This window comes from Melanerpes formicivorus, unplaced genomic scaffold (genome assembly GCF_026170545.1).
Source record: "Melanerpes formicivorus ecotype bairdi unplaced genomic scaffold, bMelFor1.0.p_v2 SCAF_83, whole genome shotgun sequence".
Lineage (NCBI taxonomy): Eukaryota > Metazoa > Chordata > Aves > Piciformes > Picidae > Melanerpes > Melanerpes formicivorus.
Window position 1 is genome coordinate 751,493 of NW_027142435.1, and position 15,575 is coordinate 767,067.

At 60.3% G+C, this 15,575-nt stretch overlaps 1 protein-coding gene across 1 annotated transcript; it reads right to left on the bottom strand.

The window, feature by feature from the left end:
* Window positions 1-636: 636 nt before the first annotated feature.
* On the bottom strand, window positions 637-15,024 carry COMP (cartilage oligomeric matrix protein). Its single transcript, XM_068164745.1, has 19 exons — window positions 14,809-15,024; window positions 12,522-12,607; window positions 10,430-10,481; window positions 8,964-9,136; window positions 7,647-7,784; window positions 6,797-6,874; window positions 6,527-6,685; window positions 5,865-5,969; window positions 5,599-5,706; window positions 5,272-5,431; window positions 4,998-5,116; window positions 4,729-4,781; window positions 4,145-4,338; window positions 3,586-3,764; window positions 3,345-3,393; window positions 2,876-3,072; window positions 2,564-2,736; window positions 2,188-2,327; window positions 637-1,228 (listed from the first exon to the last, which is right to left on the bottom strand). The coding sequence occupies exons 1-19, from the start codon at window positions 14,882-14,884 to the stop codon at window positions 1,182-1,184; spliced, it is 2,286 nt and encodes a 761-aa protein (XP_068020846.1). The 5' UTR covers window positions 14,885-15,024; the 3' UTR covers window positions 637-1,181.
* Window positions 15,025-15,575: the final 551 nt, after the last annotated feature.

Below are 15,575 nucleotides of genomic sequence, written 5' to 3' on the forward strand. Positions count from 1 at the left end.
TGCCTGAGGAGGTTGACATCTGTGAGCTGCCACAGCTTGGGTGCAGCTTTCATCACAGGGAAGCTGGGGAGAGGCTGGAGGTGGAGGGAAGTGGTGAGAGAAGCTGGAGCAGAGCAGCAGCTCCCTCTGCTTGGGCAGTGAGGTCAGAGCCCTTCTGAGGGGAATTCAGCTTCTTCTGACACTGTTTTGTGCCTCCCTGGGGGAAGGATTCATCTGCAGGTTCCAGTTCTGGCCTCCCTGGTTCAAGAGAGACAGGGAACTGCTGGAGAGGGTCCAGGGGAGGCTGGGAAGAGGCTGAGGGGCCTGGAGCAGCTCTGAGGAGCAGCTGAGAGCCCTGGGGCTGAGAGCCTGGAGCAGAGCAGCCCCAGAGGGAGCTGAGCAATGCTCAGCAGGAGCTGAAGGAGCTGTGGGGGGCAAGAGGCTGGGGCCAGGCCCTGCTCAGTGGTGCCCAGGCACAGCTCAAGGGGCAGTGGGCACAAACTGGCACCCAGGAGGCTCCATCTGAGCAGGAGAAACTTCTTTGATGTCATTCACTGGCCTAAAGCTAACTCCCACTTGAGGAGCCAGGCAGGAAGGGCTGCCTGGAGGGAGGGTCTTGAGGGTTTCTGTTCCATAGCTCCATGGCAGCAGTTTCAAAGTGGAAGCAGCAGCAGCCCACGACCAAGGAGCAGTATTTATTATCCCACATTCCAAGTTTTTGCTATCCAACCTTCCAGAGCAAAGGTAACTCTTCAAAGTCCTCTTCCTGCTGTTCTGTGAGCAGCTCGTACCTAGGCTGCTCCCCGGGCCCCCGCAGGGCAGCTCTGGCTGTGCAGCTCCCAGCTGAGAGCCTCCGAGCAGGGCCAAGGCTGCTGGGGCTCACCCGCGCCGAGCCCAGCTCCGGCTGCTGCAGGAAGCTTCTCACCTGGTATAGGGAAGGAGGTTCTGCAGCAGCTCAGGCTCCGGCTCAGCTTTGGTGTCTGTGCCTCAGCCCTGCCGCGGCGCCGGGGAGCAGGCAGGGAGCTGCGGCAGGAGAGCTGCCGGGGAGCGCAGCGGCGGAGCGCCGGGGACGGCCCCAGAGGGCTTCAGAGCAGCAGCAGGAGCTGAGCACGGCTGAGAACAGGGAAGGCTGCAGGGTGGGCTGCAGGGTGGGCTGCAGGGTGGGCTGCAGGGGTGGGCTGCAGGGGTGGGCTAAGTGGAGGTCAGTCTTGCTGAACTCGGAATGTTTCATAGTCCTCTGGGATGGTGTCTGAGGAAAAGGAGATGAAGGGGAAGAGATGAGAAGCAGAACCAGAAAGGGAAAGCAGAAGAAGCTGCTGCCCTCCCTTCAGGCTGGCCAAGAGCAGCCAAAGCTCTGGGGCTGCCCAGTGCTGCTCAGGGCTGCCCAGTGCTGCCCAGGGCTGCCCAGTGCTGCTTAGGGCCGTTCAGGGCTGCCCAGTGCTGCCCAGGGCTGTCCAGTGCTGCTCAGGGCTGCCCAGTGCTGCTCAGGGCCGTTCAGGGCTGCTCAGGGCTGCCCAGTGCTGCTCAGGGCTGCTCAGGACTGCCCAGTGCTGCCCAGGGCCATTCAGGACTGCTCAGGACTGCCCAGGGCTGCTCAGGGCCATTCAGGACTGCTCAAGGCTGCCCAGGGCTGCTCAGGGCCGTTCAGTGCTGCTCAGGGCTGCCCAGTGCTGTCCAGGGCCATTCAGGACTGCTCAGGGCTGCCCAGTGCTGCTCAGTGCCGTTCAGGGCTGCCCAGGGCTGCTCAGGGCCGTTCAGGGCTGCCCAGGGCTGCCCAGTGCTGCTCAGGGCCGTTCAAGGCTGCCCAGGGCTGCTCAGGGCCGTTCAAGGCTGCCCAGGGCTGCTCAGGGCCGTTCAGGGCTGCCCAGGGCTGCCCAATGCTGCTCAGGGCCGTTCAAGGCTGCCCAGGGCTGCTCAGGGCCATTCAGGGCTGCCCAGGGCTGCCCAGTGCCGTTCAGGGCTGCTCAGGGCTGCCCAGGGCTGCCCAGTGCTGCCCAGGGCCATTCAGGACTGCTCAGGGCTGCCCAGTGCTGCTCAGTGCCGTTCAGGGCTGCCCAGGGCTGCTCAGGGCCGTTCAGGGCTGCCCAGGGCTGCCCAGTGCTGCTCAGGGCCGTTCAGGGCTGCCCAGGGCTGCCCAGGGCCGTTCAGGGCTGCCCAGGGCTGCCCAGTGCCGTTCAGGGCTGCTCAGGGCTGCCCAGGGCTGCTCACCGTTGCAGCGGTACCGCAGGTTGGACCAAATGATGTTCTCCTGGGAGAAGCAGAAGACTCCCAGGCGCCCTCCTCGCATGGTGGTGTCCAGGACCACTCCCGTGTCTGCCACCACTTCAGGGCCTTCATAGAAGCGAGCTCTGGAAGAGAAGACACCTGGGTGGGACATGGACTGCCCTGGGTGGGACATGGACTGCCCTGGGTGGGACATGGACTGCCCTGGCTGCTCCTCGGGCAGGCACTGCCCCGAGCGCAGCAGAGGTCACAGAATGGGTGGGGTGGGACCCCGCTGGTGGGCAGGGACAGCTCCCGGGGCCGGCAGAGCTGCTGCTGGTGTGTGCTCAGCACCCCCTGAGCTGGGGTCGGGAAGCCTCACCTGATGTAGCCGACCTGGGGCCGGTGCTGCAGGAACCAGCGGTAGGAGGTTTTGTCCTTCCAGCCAGAGTTCCGAGGGTCCTTCCACAGCAGCTTCACCTGGTCCGTGGTGTCCCCCGTGTGCCACAGGGAGTTGCGCAGGTACTCCCCGGGGCCTGTCTTGGACTTCACCGCCTGGGAGGGAGGAGAGGCTGGGGGAGCACCTGGCCCCGGGGGGGCACGGCCTGGGGGTCCTCACGGTGCCTGCCCAGGCAGCACGGCTGAGGGAGAGGCCAAAGGCCCCTCCGGGACCCTCCCCCCGGGGCAGCTTTACCTTCAGCTGAATCCCAGGTTCCGCCACTGCTCGGAAGGGGTTTGCCTGCCAGTAGGTTTGCTCCATCTGCTTCCACATCACCACGTAGAAGCTGGAGCTGTCCTGGTAGCCGAAGATGAAGCCAGCATAGTCATCATCTGTGGCAGTGTTGACGTGGAAGGTGCCCTCAAAGTCCACTCCGTTGAAGGCTGTGTAGCCTGCCAGGGGTGGGAGAACATCAGAGAGTCAGGGGAAGGCTTGGGTTGGCTTGGAAGGGACTTTAAAGATCATCCAGTGCCACCCCCCCTGGTACCCTGAGAGCAGCTCCCTTTCATTTCTGGGTCTGGGTGGGGGAGGTGCCTTTTGCCTCCTACAGAGCATTTCCCCAGGAGGTGCCAGGAGGCATCCAGCAGTGCTGAAACCCTCTCAGAGCTGCACTGAGCAGCTCATCAGTGACCATTTCCCAGCAGGACAAAGAGAAGATCCTCACCTACAGCCAGCCCAGGGTCACTGTTCATGGTCTGGACAATTTCCATGCCCTGAGAAAGAAGGAGGTGGACCCATGAGTAGAGCTGCAGATGTTCAGCTCCACTCTTGTGAGGTGGTGGTGTGGGAGAGCCTCCAGGGTTCGGACACCAAAGAGCACCACTGAGCCTGCAGAGCCTTCAGCTGGCACTGCAGGCAGTCTGGAGCAGGCCCTGCTGCCACCTGAGCCACAAGCAGGCCCCTACCTGGTTGAGGACAATCCAGTTGGGGTCGATCTGTGCATCCCCCTCGGGGTCCAGCACCACTGTCTGGAAGGCTCTGAAGTCGGTGAGGGTCACCTCGGCGTTCTCGGGGCAGACGTCGATGCGGTCGATCACCATGTCCCGGTCGAAGTCATCTTCACACAGGTTCCCCACGCCGTCACCTGCCAGCACAGCACCAGGGCTCAGCACCCTTCTTTCGTCTCCCCCACCCTTTGCACCTGGGCTTTGCTCAGCTTTGGGCTGGGACAGTGGGAGGTGGCCACAGCGGTGCCAGGCCGAGAGGTGTTCAGAGCACCTCCTGCACATCAGCTGCAGGGACTGAGGCTTCTCCTGCTTGCTGTGGGCAGAGGAATCAGCTTTGGAGACCCTGCTGGGGGACAGCTTTTCCTAAAAGTGAGCCCAGTGTGAGGGTTGTTTGACTCTGAGCTGCCTCAGGGCAGCCCTGAGGAGAATTTGCTTCCTGGCTACAAGGTCAGAGAGAGAGGTGGAGGCCAGCAGGAGACCCCCAGGCAGAGCTCAGGTGCATCATCATCATCCTCACCGTCTGAGTCTTCTTGGCCAGGGTTAGGGACAAGCCTGCAGTTGTCAGGGCCTGGAGGTTTCTCATCTGGGATCCCATCATCATCATCATCATCATCACATTCATCTCCCAGCCCGTCGTTGTCTGTGTCCACCTGGGAGCTGTTGGGCACTGTTGGGCAGTTGTCCCGAGAGTCTTGGTGGCCATCCCCATCACTGGTGGAGAGAATCACAGCTGGGGGTTACCCACTGCTGTGGTGCACAGAGGAGCTTGCCAGCAGCTGGGGTCCTCGACCAGAGCAGCAGGAGGTGGTGCTTTCAGTCTTCTGGAGCCATTGGTTGCACCAGGAACAGATCAGGAACCTTCCTGCTGGGCAAGTCCCTGGGCAGCAGCTGAGGAGCAAGCTCCCCTCCAGCAGCCTCTGGGCCACACCAGCTTGCCACACCTGAGCAGTGGTTTGGAGGTGACCAAATCCCAGCTCCTGTGGCCTCTTCTGATCAGCTGAGGCCCAGCCAGGCTGCCAGGGAGTTGCCAGCTTGCCTTTGGCCCCCTGCAGCCCCCAGATTTCATGCAGCCCAAGGATGATTCTTGCTGCAGGCTCTCACCTGTCCTGGTTGGTGTCACAGACGTCTCCTACCAGGTCGTGGTCGGTGTCTTTCTAGAAGATAAAGCAACAATCATGGGACCTGCCCAGGGCAGCAGCAGGGCTGGAGGGCAGGAAGCCCTCTCTGACTTTTCCAGCACCTTTGACCTCCAGGGGCTGGGCTTCTGCACTGCAGGTGGTAATCTTGGGGAGGTGCTGCCAGCTCTGCACCCCCTGGCAGGGGACAGAAGCTTTGTCTGCAGTGAGGTGAACCTGACCTGGAGTGCTCACCTGGTCTGGGTTACTGACTGTGGGGCAGCTGTCACAGGCATCTCCTACTCCATCTCCATCAGTGTCTTTCTGGTCAGGGTTAGGAACTCTCTTGCAGTTGTCCATGGGGTTTTTGATCCCTGCAAAGCAGGCAGAGTGGAGCCATCAGAGCCAGAGGTTCTTTTCCTCAGGGCTGCTTTCTATCACCTCCTGCCCCAGCCTGTGCTGACGGCAGAGGTTGTTCCAACCCAGGTGCAGGACCTGCAGCGCCCCGGGGAGGCTCTGCAGCCCTCACCGTCTCCGTCCATGTCGTCGTCGCACTCATCCCCGCGGCCGTCGCCGTCGATGTCCTTCTGGTCGTTGTTCTTCACCTGGCGGCAGTTGTCGCAGGCGTCGCCGAAGTTGTCCTTGTCGGCGTTGCGCTGGTCGGCGTTGCGAGTGTAGACGCAGTTGTCCTGCGGGGCGCAGGGGGCACAGGCACCGGCTGAGGGCAGCCTCAGCCCCTGCGCTGCCACCCAGGCGGCCGAGGGACCAAAGCCCCGGGGCGTGTGCCCAGCTCTGCCCTAAAGGCACTTTTGAAAGGTACATCTAGGGGTGTCAGGGTAAGGATCAGCCCTCAAACCTCCGTGTTTGGGATCCCATCTCCATCGGCATCGTCATCACAAGCATCTCCGATCCCATCCCTGTCCGCATCCTCCTGGCCGGAGTTGGGGACGGTCACGCAGTTATCCTGGAAGGGAAGCACCAGAGAGGGGCTGCTGGGCAGCTCTGCAGCTCGGGCAGGCTCTGGCCAGCTCCCGCAGCCTGTCCTCGGAGCAGGGCTGCCCAGTTCTGGCCGGGCCCTCCCCGGGCGGAGCTCCAGCGCAGCAGGACGCAGCGGGGCCTCACCTTGCGACACTTCTTGTCGGAGCAGCGCTGCTTTTCGTCCGGGACCCCATCGATGTCCGTGTCCTTCCCACACACGTAGCCATTACCTGCCCACCCCACGCGGCACTGGAAGGCAGCAGAGCAACAACATCAGGCTGCTGAGTGCCCCACGGGGGCATTCCAAGAGAGCCAGCACGGAGCACTGGCAGCTCTGGCACACAGTGCCCTGCAGGGAAGCGCTGGCTGCAAGATGCAGCTGTGCTGTGAGCAGCGTTTGAAGCAGCTCAGATGTGAATCCTCTGCTTGTTCCGAGATCATAAAGGCAGCAGCAGCAAAGCTTGGCTCCAGCAGGTTGCTGAGTGATGTTCCTCCCTCCTCGGCTGTGCCTAATGCTCCGTGACTGACAGATTTGTACTGCTTCGAGCAGAGAAAACAAACCCCAAGCAACCAGGAGTGGATCTGAAGCGCCAGGAGCAGGCAGATCACTTCTGCAGGGAGCACGGAAAGAGCTCTCGATGCAGCTGAGGTGGTACTGGAGGGCAGGGCTGGGACAGGAGGGCAGGGCTGTGCCAGGCTGTGCCAAAGCCAAGCTGCCCAGGAGAGGGCAGTGGCAGAGGCAGGAGAGCAGGGCAGAGGGGAGGCACAGCAGAGGCAGCAGCGGGGGGCAGCGGCTGGGGGCTCACCGCGCAGGACAGGGACCCATCCCTCTCCACGATGCACTCCGCCTGCTCGTGGCAGGGACTGATCTCGCCGTTGGGGCAGCGCCGCACATTCTGGCTCCTGCAGCCGCTGACCTGGTCCCCCACGAAGCCAGGCTTGCAAGCCCCGCACTTGTAGGAGCCCTGCAAGACCAAGCGGTAAGGAGATGCCAGGATCCCAGCACGGAGCGGGTGGAAGGGGCCTCTGGAGCTCCCGGGGGAGGGGGAGCCCTGGCAGATCCCTGCAGTCCTTACCCGGGTGTTGATGCAGATGGAGTTTGGGACACAGTTCTTGGCAGCTCCTGTCTCACACTCGTTGATGTCAGTGCAGACCTGCCCGGGAGGAAGCAGCCAGGCTTGAGCTTTGCTCTTCAGCAGGAGCTGCAGCAGGCTCTGGAGTCAGGGCACCACCGGGTGCAGAAGCACAGCCCCTGACAGGCCGTACCGGGACCCACAGCTCAGAGCTCTCCTTCAGACAGGCTTGAGCCAGATCCCAGCGGTTCTCCTGCCCCCCGGCAAGCTCTTCACAGAGCCACCAGAGGTTTTAGCCCAGCCAGACAGCTTAGCTTTGAGCTGAGCTGAGCTGCCAGGTTCCTCCTCACTGCAGGACAGAAGTGAGACGGTGGAGCAGAAAGGTCCAGGCTGTGTCCTGCCACCAACCTGCAGCTCTCTAAATGACACAGAGCAGGAGGCACTCCTGCCCTGGGCAACTTCTGCTTGCAAGCCACATTAAACCTGCTGGGTTAGGGCTCGTCAAGCTTTAATCTGCCTGTAGCTGTCAGAGAAGCGAGGAGGGGGCGAGCAGTAGCTGCATCAACTCTTCTGTGTCCCGGAGTGAAGCACTCCCCAGGCTGGCCTCACAGCCACAAAGGTGCCAGACACAAGCTCCTGCCCGGCACCAGTGCAGCACCGGGGAGGGCTTGGAGGCTGCTTTGCTGCTGCTGTGCTGGGACACCCTTGGCAAGTCTGCACCAGGGCTTCCCACCAGCACCACGCAGCCAGCTCCCTCCCATGGCTTTGAGGCTTCCGAGACCTTTGGATGACAGTCACAGAGGGGAAAGAGTTAACGCCTTCCGGAGGAGACAGAACAGTTCCTGGGCCTTACCTGCTTGTTGGCCCTGGCATAAGCCAGCCCAACCCCCTCCACCATTTGCCCGGTGAAGCCGGGGGGGCAGGGGTCGCAGCGGAAGCCGGGGGAGGTGTTAATGCACTGGACCTTCGGGAAGCAGGGGGCTGCGTTGCACTGCAAAGAAGAGGGGGAGCAGATCGGTGAGGCAGCTGTGAGGGCAGCTCCCAGGGCTGGGTCACATCCAGCTCCTGTCCCTTTGTACTTTTTGTTTCTAAAGCCTCCAGCCCAAGCCCTGGCTCCCCTTGCAAGTGGAAAATTGCAGCTCCTCCACCTCGGGGCTGCTCCCAGCGCCAGGATGTGCAGACAAGGAAAACAAATCAACTTTCAGCACTAATTCCTCTTAGGTGACATCAATTGCCCAGGCAAGGAGCTGCCCTCCCTTCATGCTTCCCTTCCTGGGAGTCTCCGAATCCAGAGCTCTGGATCCTTCCTTGCACTGCCTTTGAAGGACAGGAGCAGTTTGTGCCCTGCTCTGGCTCTGCAGGGCTGCTCTTAACGTTGCCCTTACTTCCTCCATCACTTTGCTCTTGCTGCCTCCCACCCTGCTCTGCCAGAGGTGCAACGTGGATCCAGCAGCTCCCTCGTCTTGGTGCCTAACAGACTGTCACCGATCTCCACATCTCTCAGGGACCCTTTCAGCTGCAGCAGGGACCCAGTCTGAAAGCCAAGAGAGGGGAGGGGGCTCTGCCAGACCCTGGGGGTCGCTTGGTGGATAATGGGGGAGCAGAAGGCTCTGGTTTGGGACCACAGGAGCCTTATGGACACCCGGATTCAATGGCTGAGGAAGGCTCTGCGTGGCCACAGGGAGGGAGCTGGAGGGAATGCCACATTTCCTGAAGAAGGGACAATAAATCCTGCAGCCTCTGCCTAGTGAAGCTTGATTTAAGGGCAGGAGCAAGGCAGGGTGAGTGCTGTGGAGATGGATTGCAGGGAGGGCGATTTGGGAAGCGTTTGATCCCATCCCACACGTCGTAAATCTTATCTCTAACAACTCGTCAGCTGGAACCATCGTGAGACCAAAGGGGCTGTGCTGCCCCTCCCGGCTCACCTTCCTGTGTGGTACAACCCCCAGGATTTATGTCCTGCAGCCTGTGTGGCTTCCAGAGCACAGTGCCAGCGAGGCTGGATGGGAACCCAGCACGGAGCAGGGCCGAGGGGAGGCTGAGACCCAGCGCCGCCTCCAGCAGACCGATGCTGCTGGGGAGCTTCAGCTCCGTTGCCTGACTTCTGCTGCCCACCAGACACAGCTCCAGGAAGAGGGAGGCAGCTCTGCAGCCCCTGCCCTGGCTGTACCTCGTTGATGTCGGTGCAGGTGGTGCCGTTGCCGGAGTAGCCGGGGGGGCAGGGGCCGCAGCGGAAGCCGGTGGCAGTCTCGGTGCAGGACACGCCAGGGAAGCAGGGGTTGGGCAGGCATCTGTTGAACTGAGTCACTGTGATCACAGGGCCTGTGACCTCGGGGTGGATGCCTGCAGGACAAGAGGGAGGTTAAGCACAGAGCTGCCGCTGCCAGGCTGGCATCGGGGGGTGCTGTCGGCTCAGAAGGTATCAGGGCAGGATCTGGACACTCCTGGAAGAGGTTGCCCAGGGAAGCTGTGGAGGCTCCAAGCCTGAAGGTGTTCAAAGCCAGGCTGGGTGAGGCCTTGAGCAACCTGGGCTGGTGGTTGGTACTGGATGCTGTGAGGTCTCTTCCAACACAAACCAGACTATGAGCCTAAGACATCTCCTCACAACCACCACAGCAAACCCTTCGCCAAGCCCAAGGCAAACCAGAGCCTCCTCCCCATGCTTCCCTTCCTGAGCTGGTGAGCAGCACACAGCTGCTGTGAGTCACCTGCAGTGCATGGCTACAGGAGGCTCAGGCTCTGCAGCGAGGAGCATGGGAGGGGAAGGCACAGAAAGCAGAAGAGAGAGTGGGGAAAGCAGAAACCACCACGGAGAGGAAGCTCAGGGCAGGTTTATGCAGGAATTAGTAGAAGCAAAGCTGTGAATGGCTGCAGCTCCCAGAAGCTTTGCTGATCTCTTTTCCAGCAGCAGCTCTCCCCAGGCCCTGTGGCTCCACCCCGTGAGTGCACTGGCAGAGAGTGAAGCCCCTCCAAGGACCACACTGCTGAAAGCCAAATCCACTGGAAGTGAGCTGCAGTCCAGAAACAAAACAAACCCAAACTCAAACACATCCTGGGGAGCAGAGGGCAAGATTTATGGGGGGAAAATTGCTGCTGCTGGTTCCTGCCTCTGTAAACAAGCTCTGGGCTGGGGAGGTGGCAGCGCTGGGGTGGAAGGAGCAGCGCAGCAGAGCCTCTTGGGGCTGATGTTCTCTTCCACTTGCAGCTCAGGAGGAGCCAGCTCGATCCCACAGGATATCCATCTGCTTTCCCAGGCAATCCCAGCACCAGCCATGGGCTGGGCTGCTAGGAGATGTGCTTGGGCAGCTTTCTGCAGCTAGCCTGGCAGGCCATGGCACTGCTGACCAAGCTTCCTGCAGGAGTGGGAGGTTTGCTGGAAAGAGAGATCAGCTTTGGGGGGCAGCCCACGCTCAGGGGAAGGGCAACAGCTTCAGCTGCCATTGACCCATGGCCCACGAGTGCAGAACCTTCTGGGGAGGCAGCACAAGCACCAGGGACGTTGAGCAGTGCTGTGACACCCAGGGTGGTGCTGGAGCAGGCTGTGGTCACAGGCAGCCTTGCCCTGCTCGTTTGGACACGAAGCCAGGAAGGGCTTGCAGGGGGCAGCTGAAGAGAGGACTCAGCTCAGGCACTCACCACAGGCATCACACTCCATGACTGTATTCTTCAGGAATGTTATCTCCTTAATCTGGAAGAAAACAAGAGCCACCACTTGGCCAAGGGCTGAGCTTGCTCCCACGCTGGGGACCAGCCCCACTGCCAGCAGTCTGAGAGGCAGCACAGCTCCTCAGCCACCCCTGAACCCCCAGCTTCACACAGGGCATGGGGCTCCCAGAGCCTGGCTGCAGCCTCCCTGCTGGCTCCTGCTCCCTGCTCCCAGTCACTGCCTGCTCTGCTGCTCCTCCTGGGGATCCTCTCACAGAGGTGGGAAGCACTTGACTTGAATACACAGAAACAAGTGGGGCAGAGAGAGGGAAATCTGCTTGATTTGGGTCCTCCACTCCAGGAGGTGCTGAGCCAGCAGTGCTGGAGGAGTCATCTGCAGTCCAGGCACTGGACAAGGCAGGGCAGGAGGAGATGGGGCAGATGCAGGAATGATCTGATGCTGCTTCTGCCACTCTTGGGCCCTTGCCATGAGGACACTTTGAATCTGTTCACAAAACCTCCTCTCTCCAGCCAGGAGCTCACCTGCAGCACTGGCAGGGCAAAAGCCTTGCTGCTGTGGTGAGGAAGGGCAGGCAGCAGGCACAGGGCTGTGTCTGGAGCTGACACCACTGCAGCAGGCACAGGGCTGTGTCTGGAGCTGACACCACTGCAGCAGGCAGCAACCCCTGCAGACATCCTTCCCTGTAAGAGCTTTGCTGCCACCTGCACCCCATGCTCAGGACCATCCCTCCACACCCCAGGCATGGTTTTTCCTCCATGCTCAGGTCATTGCACTCAGCCAAGAGCTGCTGCTCAGGTCTCTGCCAGCTCCCAGGTACAAGAGTGAGTTCTTCTCCCACCCCAGGCTCTCTCTTCCCTCCCACACAGCCTGGGGCCATGTGTGTGGAGCAGTTGGTGCAGAGAGAGCTCAAACCGACCCCCAGAGCATCCCCCGGCAGAGGTGGGTGACAGAGAGCACAACAGAGGCTTTGGAGCACTGCTAATGACCCTCAGCAGCTCCTTTGTGCCCAGAGTCTGGCTCAGGGGAGCAGAGCTGCCCTTCACCGTTGTGCCTTTTGCCAGCATCCCAAGAGGCTGAATCATGGAGAAGGGAAGGGTTAGGAAAATCCTTGCACAGCCTAAGGAATCCTGAGCTGCCACCTTGGCTCTCCAGCTCTATGTGCAGCTTTGTCTTGCAGGGAAGAGCTTTCCCCTCCCAGTGAGGAGATGGCAGGAGCAAGAGCAAACAAAAACCTGTGTGGAGGAGCTTTGCTAACCTGGAAGGGGAGACTGGAAATCATTGCTGGGAGCTGCCAGGAACCATGTCTGACCTGGTTCCTAGTAAACACTGAGCATTTATGCAGCAGCCTGAAATGTGAGAGGAACCCAAGGCAGATGTTTGTGCAGATGGGAGGCCGCCCAGTTTGCCCTGGCACCGACACCAGGCTGCCATTCCAGCTCCCTGGCAGGCAGAGGCTGCTGCCCTCAGCTCCCACAGCGGAGAGGGGGAGAAAGAAGCCTTTCTGTGCTTCAGAGCAGAGCTGCCCAGCCAAACCACCAGCTCCTCGTTAAGATGGGGAGAGACTGAAGCACCCAAGAAGTTCCAAAGCCCCTTAGAAACTGCTGGAGCCAGGAAGGCTGAGGATGAGCACAGCAGGAGTGAATACAGAGCTTGTTTGGAGTCCCTGTGACCTCCCCTGCCAGGACCCTAACAGAGGGCTGAAAGCTCTCCTCCAGCTTCCCAGTTTGGACTCTCCCCTGATTTACTAAGCCCAGGAATCCAAGGGGGAAGTGGCTTGTGGGTGCAGTTGGAGGTGCCCCCCCTGCTTGTGTCCTGGTAAGAATCCACTCTCCCTGTGTGCTGCTTTTCAGCAGCCCCTGCTCTAAGCAGCAGAGTTTGGGATCCAGATTCCTCTGCAGGACAGAGCCGGTGGTGATTCCCCCTCCTGCTGCTCCTTCCACACAAGGCAGGCAGCAGCTCCCCACTCTCCTCCCCCCCCCCCCCCAGTGCTCAGCAGCGCAGGCAGAGGGTCTGGAGCTGTCTGGTGCAGAGCAGCAGGGAGCAGGTCCCTCCCTCACCTACCTGCTGCTTCAGCAGCTCCCGGACCTCCAGCAGCACACGGTTGGTTTCTCTCATCTCCTGCAGCATTTCTGGCCCAACATCACCTCCTGAAAACCCCCAAAGGGGTTGGGGGAAAAGCAGCCCAGAGCCATTAGCAGCACAAACCGAGGGAGGTTCTGAACTGCAGCTTCACAGTCAGGATCCAGCCTCCTCAGTTCCAGCCTCTGCCAGGTCCTGGCTAGAAGCTTGGAGGACTTCCCAGGCTTGCACAGAGGGTAGGGTTTGCTGTGGGCAGTGCCCATCAGCTGTGCCTGTGGGGCAGGTAACAGCCACCCCTCAGCTAACAAATGAGCCTGGCAGGCTGGCAGCTGTGGGAGCTGCTACCCTGGCACAGGCTCTGCAGTTCACACATGGGGAGGTCCTGCTGCCAAAAGCAGCAAACTAATAATGCAGTGCTGTGGGAGCTGCTGGGAAGGGCAGCACCGAAGCAAAGCTCTCTGCTGAGCCCATCCCAAAGGTGCTGCCAAGCACTGGAGCTGGCACAGCAGCCCTGGCCTCGCCTGCTCGCTTTGTCCTGCTGGAGTCTGGAGGCTCTTGGGGTTGTGGCAGTTTGGAGGTGCCCTGTGGTGGCTGTGGGGCAGCTGCTTGCCCCTGCAGCACTGCCACATCCTGCCTGGGCTGGGATAGGAGCCGGTTCACAGGGTCATCCACAGGGCAGCTGAGCCTGAGTGAGGAGAAACCTCTGCCCCCAAAGCCTGGCACAGGCTGCCCGGGGAGGGGGCTGCATCCCCACCCCATGGGGGGGGTTTCAAAGAGGCAGAACTGTGGTGCTGAGGGCCAGGGCTTAGCCCCAGCCTTGGCAGAGTTAGAGAAGGGTTGGAGTGGGAGATCCAAAAGGGCTTTCCCGACCCAAACCGTTCTATCACTCTGTGACTTTCCCCTTCCAGCCCTCCCTGCTCCCCCAGGGCTAAGCTCAACACTCCAGCTCTGCCCCAAGAGAGTGCCTGGAAGCAGCTCCTGGTTTCTGGAGTTATTTAAGTTTCAGTCAAAACCTGAGCTGGACCCAAAGCTCAGCTCTGGTGCTCTGCTGCCTGCCAGGACAGAGCCCTGCCCCGGGGCTCTGGTCTCTGTCCTGCACTCATCGCTCCTCACACCTTGTGAATGGCAGCCTGGGTGTAAAGGAACATTTATAAAGAGAGAGAAAGAGCCAAATCCTCTACAAACAGCACTCTGTGTGCAGGGCAAAACCACCTGGAGCCAGGGCTCTGCCTCCTTGAGGAGCCATCTGCCACCACCAGCGGGATGGGAGACCCTGCTGCTGACAACAGCCCAGCCTGAAAGCCTCCTGGGGCAGAGCCCAGAGAATTCCTGACCACTTCCAAGCTCCCCAACGCACTTGGGGCTGGGAACTGACTCGGGAGTGCCACAGACGTGGTGCCCTTGGGCAGGAGCTCTGACTTCAAGAGGCATTTCTTGGTCTGTGGAGAACAAGGAGCTCGCTCATCACTTCTCCCTTCAAAGGGAGGGTTTGAACCAGCTCTGCAGGAAGGCTTCAGGCAGCTGCTGGTTATTCCTGGGAGGAATTTTCCATCCCTAGTAACAAGAAGTAATTGAAAATCAAAGTTTGGGTTGTTTTGGATTGTTTTGTGTGTTAGTATTCAGCTCCAGATGAATAATGATCCCAGCCCTCTGCAGCCATTTCCAAGGGAAATTGATGCACTTGCAGACATTTCCACCCCTGTGCCTCCTCCTGGCTCCCCCAGCACACATCTGAGTGCCTGCTGCAGAGCCTGGGCTGCCAGGGCTCCCAGCCCCTCCTGGGCTTCAGCATTCCCCTGCAGCCCTTCAGGGAAGGGAAGCTCTGGCAGTGCCCTCTGCATCTCCTTAGTTCCCAGAAGTCAGAGTCTCCCTGGGGTCTGTGTGTGCAGAGAGGCTCTGGAGGGTCCTGCACAGCAATTCCCTGCAGCTGGGCTTTTGACTTCAGTCACAGGCAAAGTGCAGATGAAAAGTCTCTTGCAGGTCACTGCAAACCACAACCAAACTTCCACTTGCCCCAGGAGAAACCTTTCTCCCTAGACTGCTTCACAGCCCAGGAGGAGAGCTGGGGGGAAGCAGAAGGCTGAAGATTTACTCAGCTGAGCTTCCAATCTCCTACGGAGCTACGAACTCCCTGAACATTTCCTCTGGGCTTCAGGAGCTGCAGCTGGAACCAACCTTCCTCCTCGTACCCTGCTGCTAGAGAGAAGTTTGGTAGGAGCCTGGAGAGCAGAGGAGAGCCCAAAATACAGAGACAATGAGCAGCCCTTACCTGCTCTTCTCTGCTGACAGGATGAGAGAGGCCACGAGAGGCAGAGCAGCAGAGCAGCGGCGAGAGCTGGGAGCATCTTGGCGGCTCCAGGCTGTGTGGCTGCGTGGGCTCCTCTTGCAAGGGATTTCTAACCTGCAGGTCTGCCTCTGCTCCCCATTAGTGGCTGTGGGTTGCTATTTATGAAGCTGCATTCCTTCCTCTGAAGTCCTGATGCTCTGGTGCTGGCCGGGGGCTGGACGTCATCGCTGGCTGCAGCGCCGCACAGAGCGGTGCAAAAGTAAACAATATGAGAAAGTCATCAGGGCAGGAGTGGGCTCAGGCTCAGCCTTGGCCTTGGGCTCAGCCTTGGCCTTTTTTTTCCCCTTGAATTTTATTTTTGGGGATTTTTTCAGAGTGAGTTGCACCAAAATAGGTCAGAAAATTCCAGAATGAAATGGGGGGTTGTGGCTGTCAGGGGCTGGGGGCTGGGGCTCTTCCTCTCTCTCTCATGGACACAGAAGTGCTTCACAGCCCTGCCCCTGGCACTGCTCAGCAGATCAGCGAAGCTCAGAGCCTTCTGCACCTCAGCAGGGTTTCAGGAAGGGCTCTCCAAGCTCCCCAAAGGCAGGGTCACCACCAGTGGGTGACAGAATCGTCCTCCAGCTCCTGAGGGGAGCCATCACAGCCTGCCTCAGAGGGGCACTGGCCAAATGGAGAAGCCTCAGAGGTTCCCCCCAGCCAGGCTTGCCTGGAGGATGCAGTGCAGAAGGGGCAGCAGGAAGGGCACC

Bases quoted from the DNA above. Each gene is read 5' to 3' on its own strand.
- COMP (XM_068164745.1), bottom strand. From the start codon at position 14,884: ATGCTCCCAGCTCTCGCCGCTGCTCTGCTGCTCTGCCTCTCGTGGCCT. The intron at 12,608-14,808 runs GTAAGGGCTGCT...GGGGGTTTTCAG, and splicing joins CTGTCAGCAGAGAAGAGCAG to GAGGTGATGTTGGGCCAGAA. The intron at 5,117-5,271 runs GTGAGGGCTGCA...CCTGCTTTGCAG, and splicing joins CGACGACATGGACGGAGACG to GGATCAAAAACCCCATGGAC.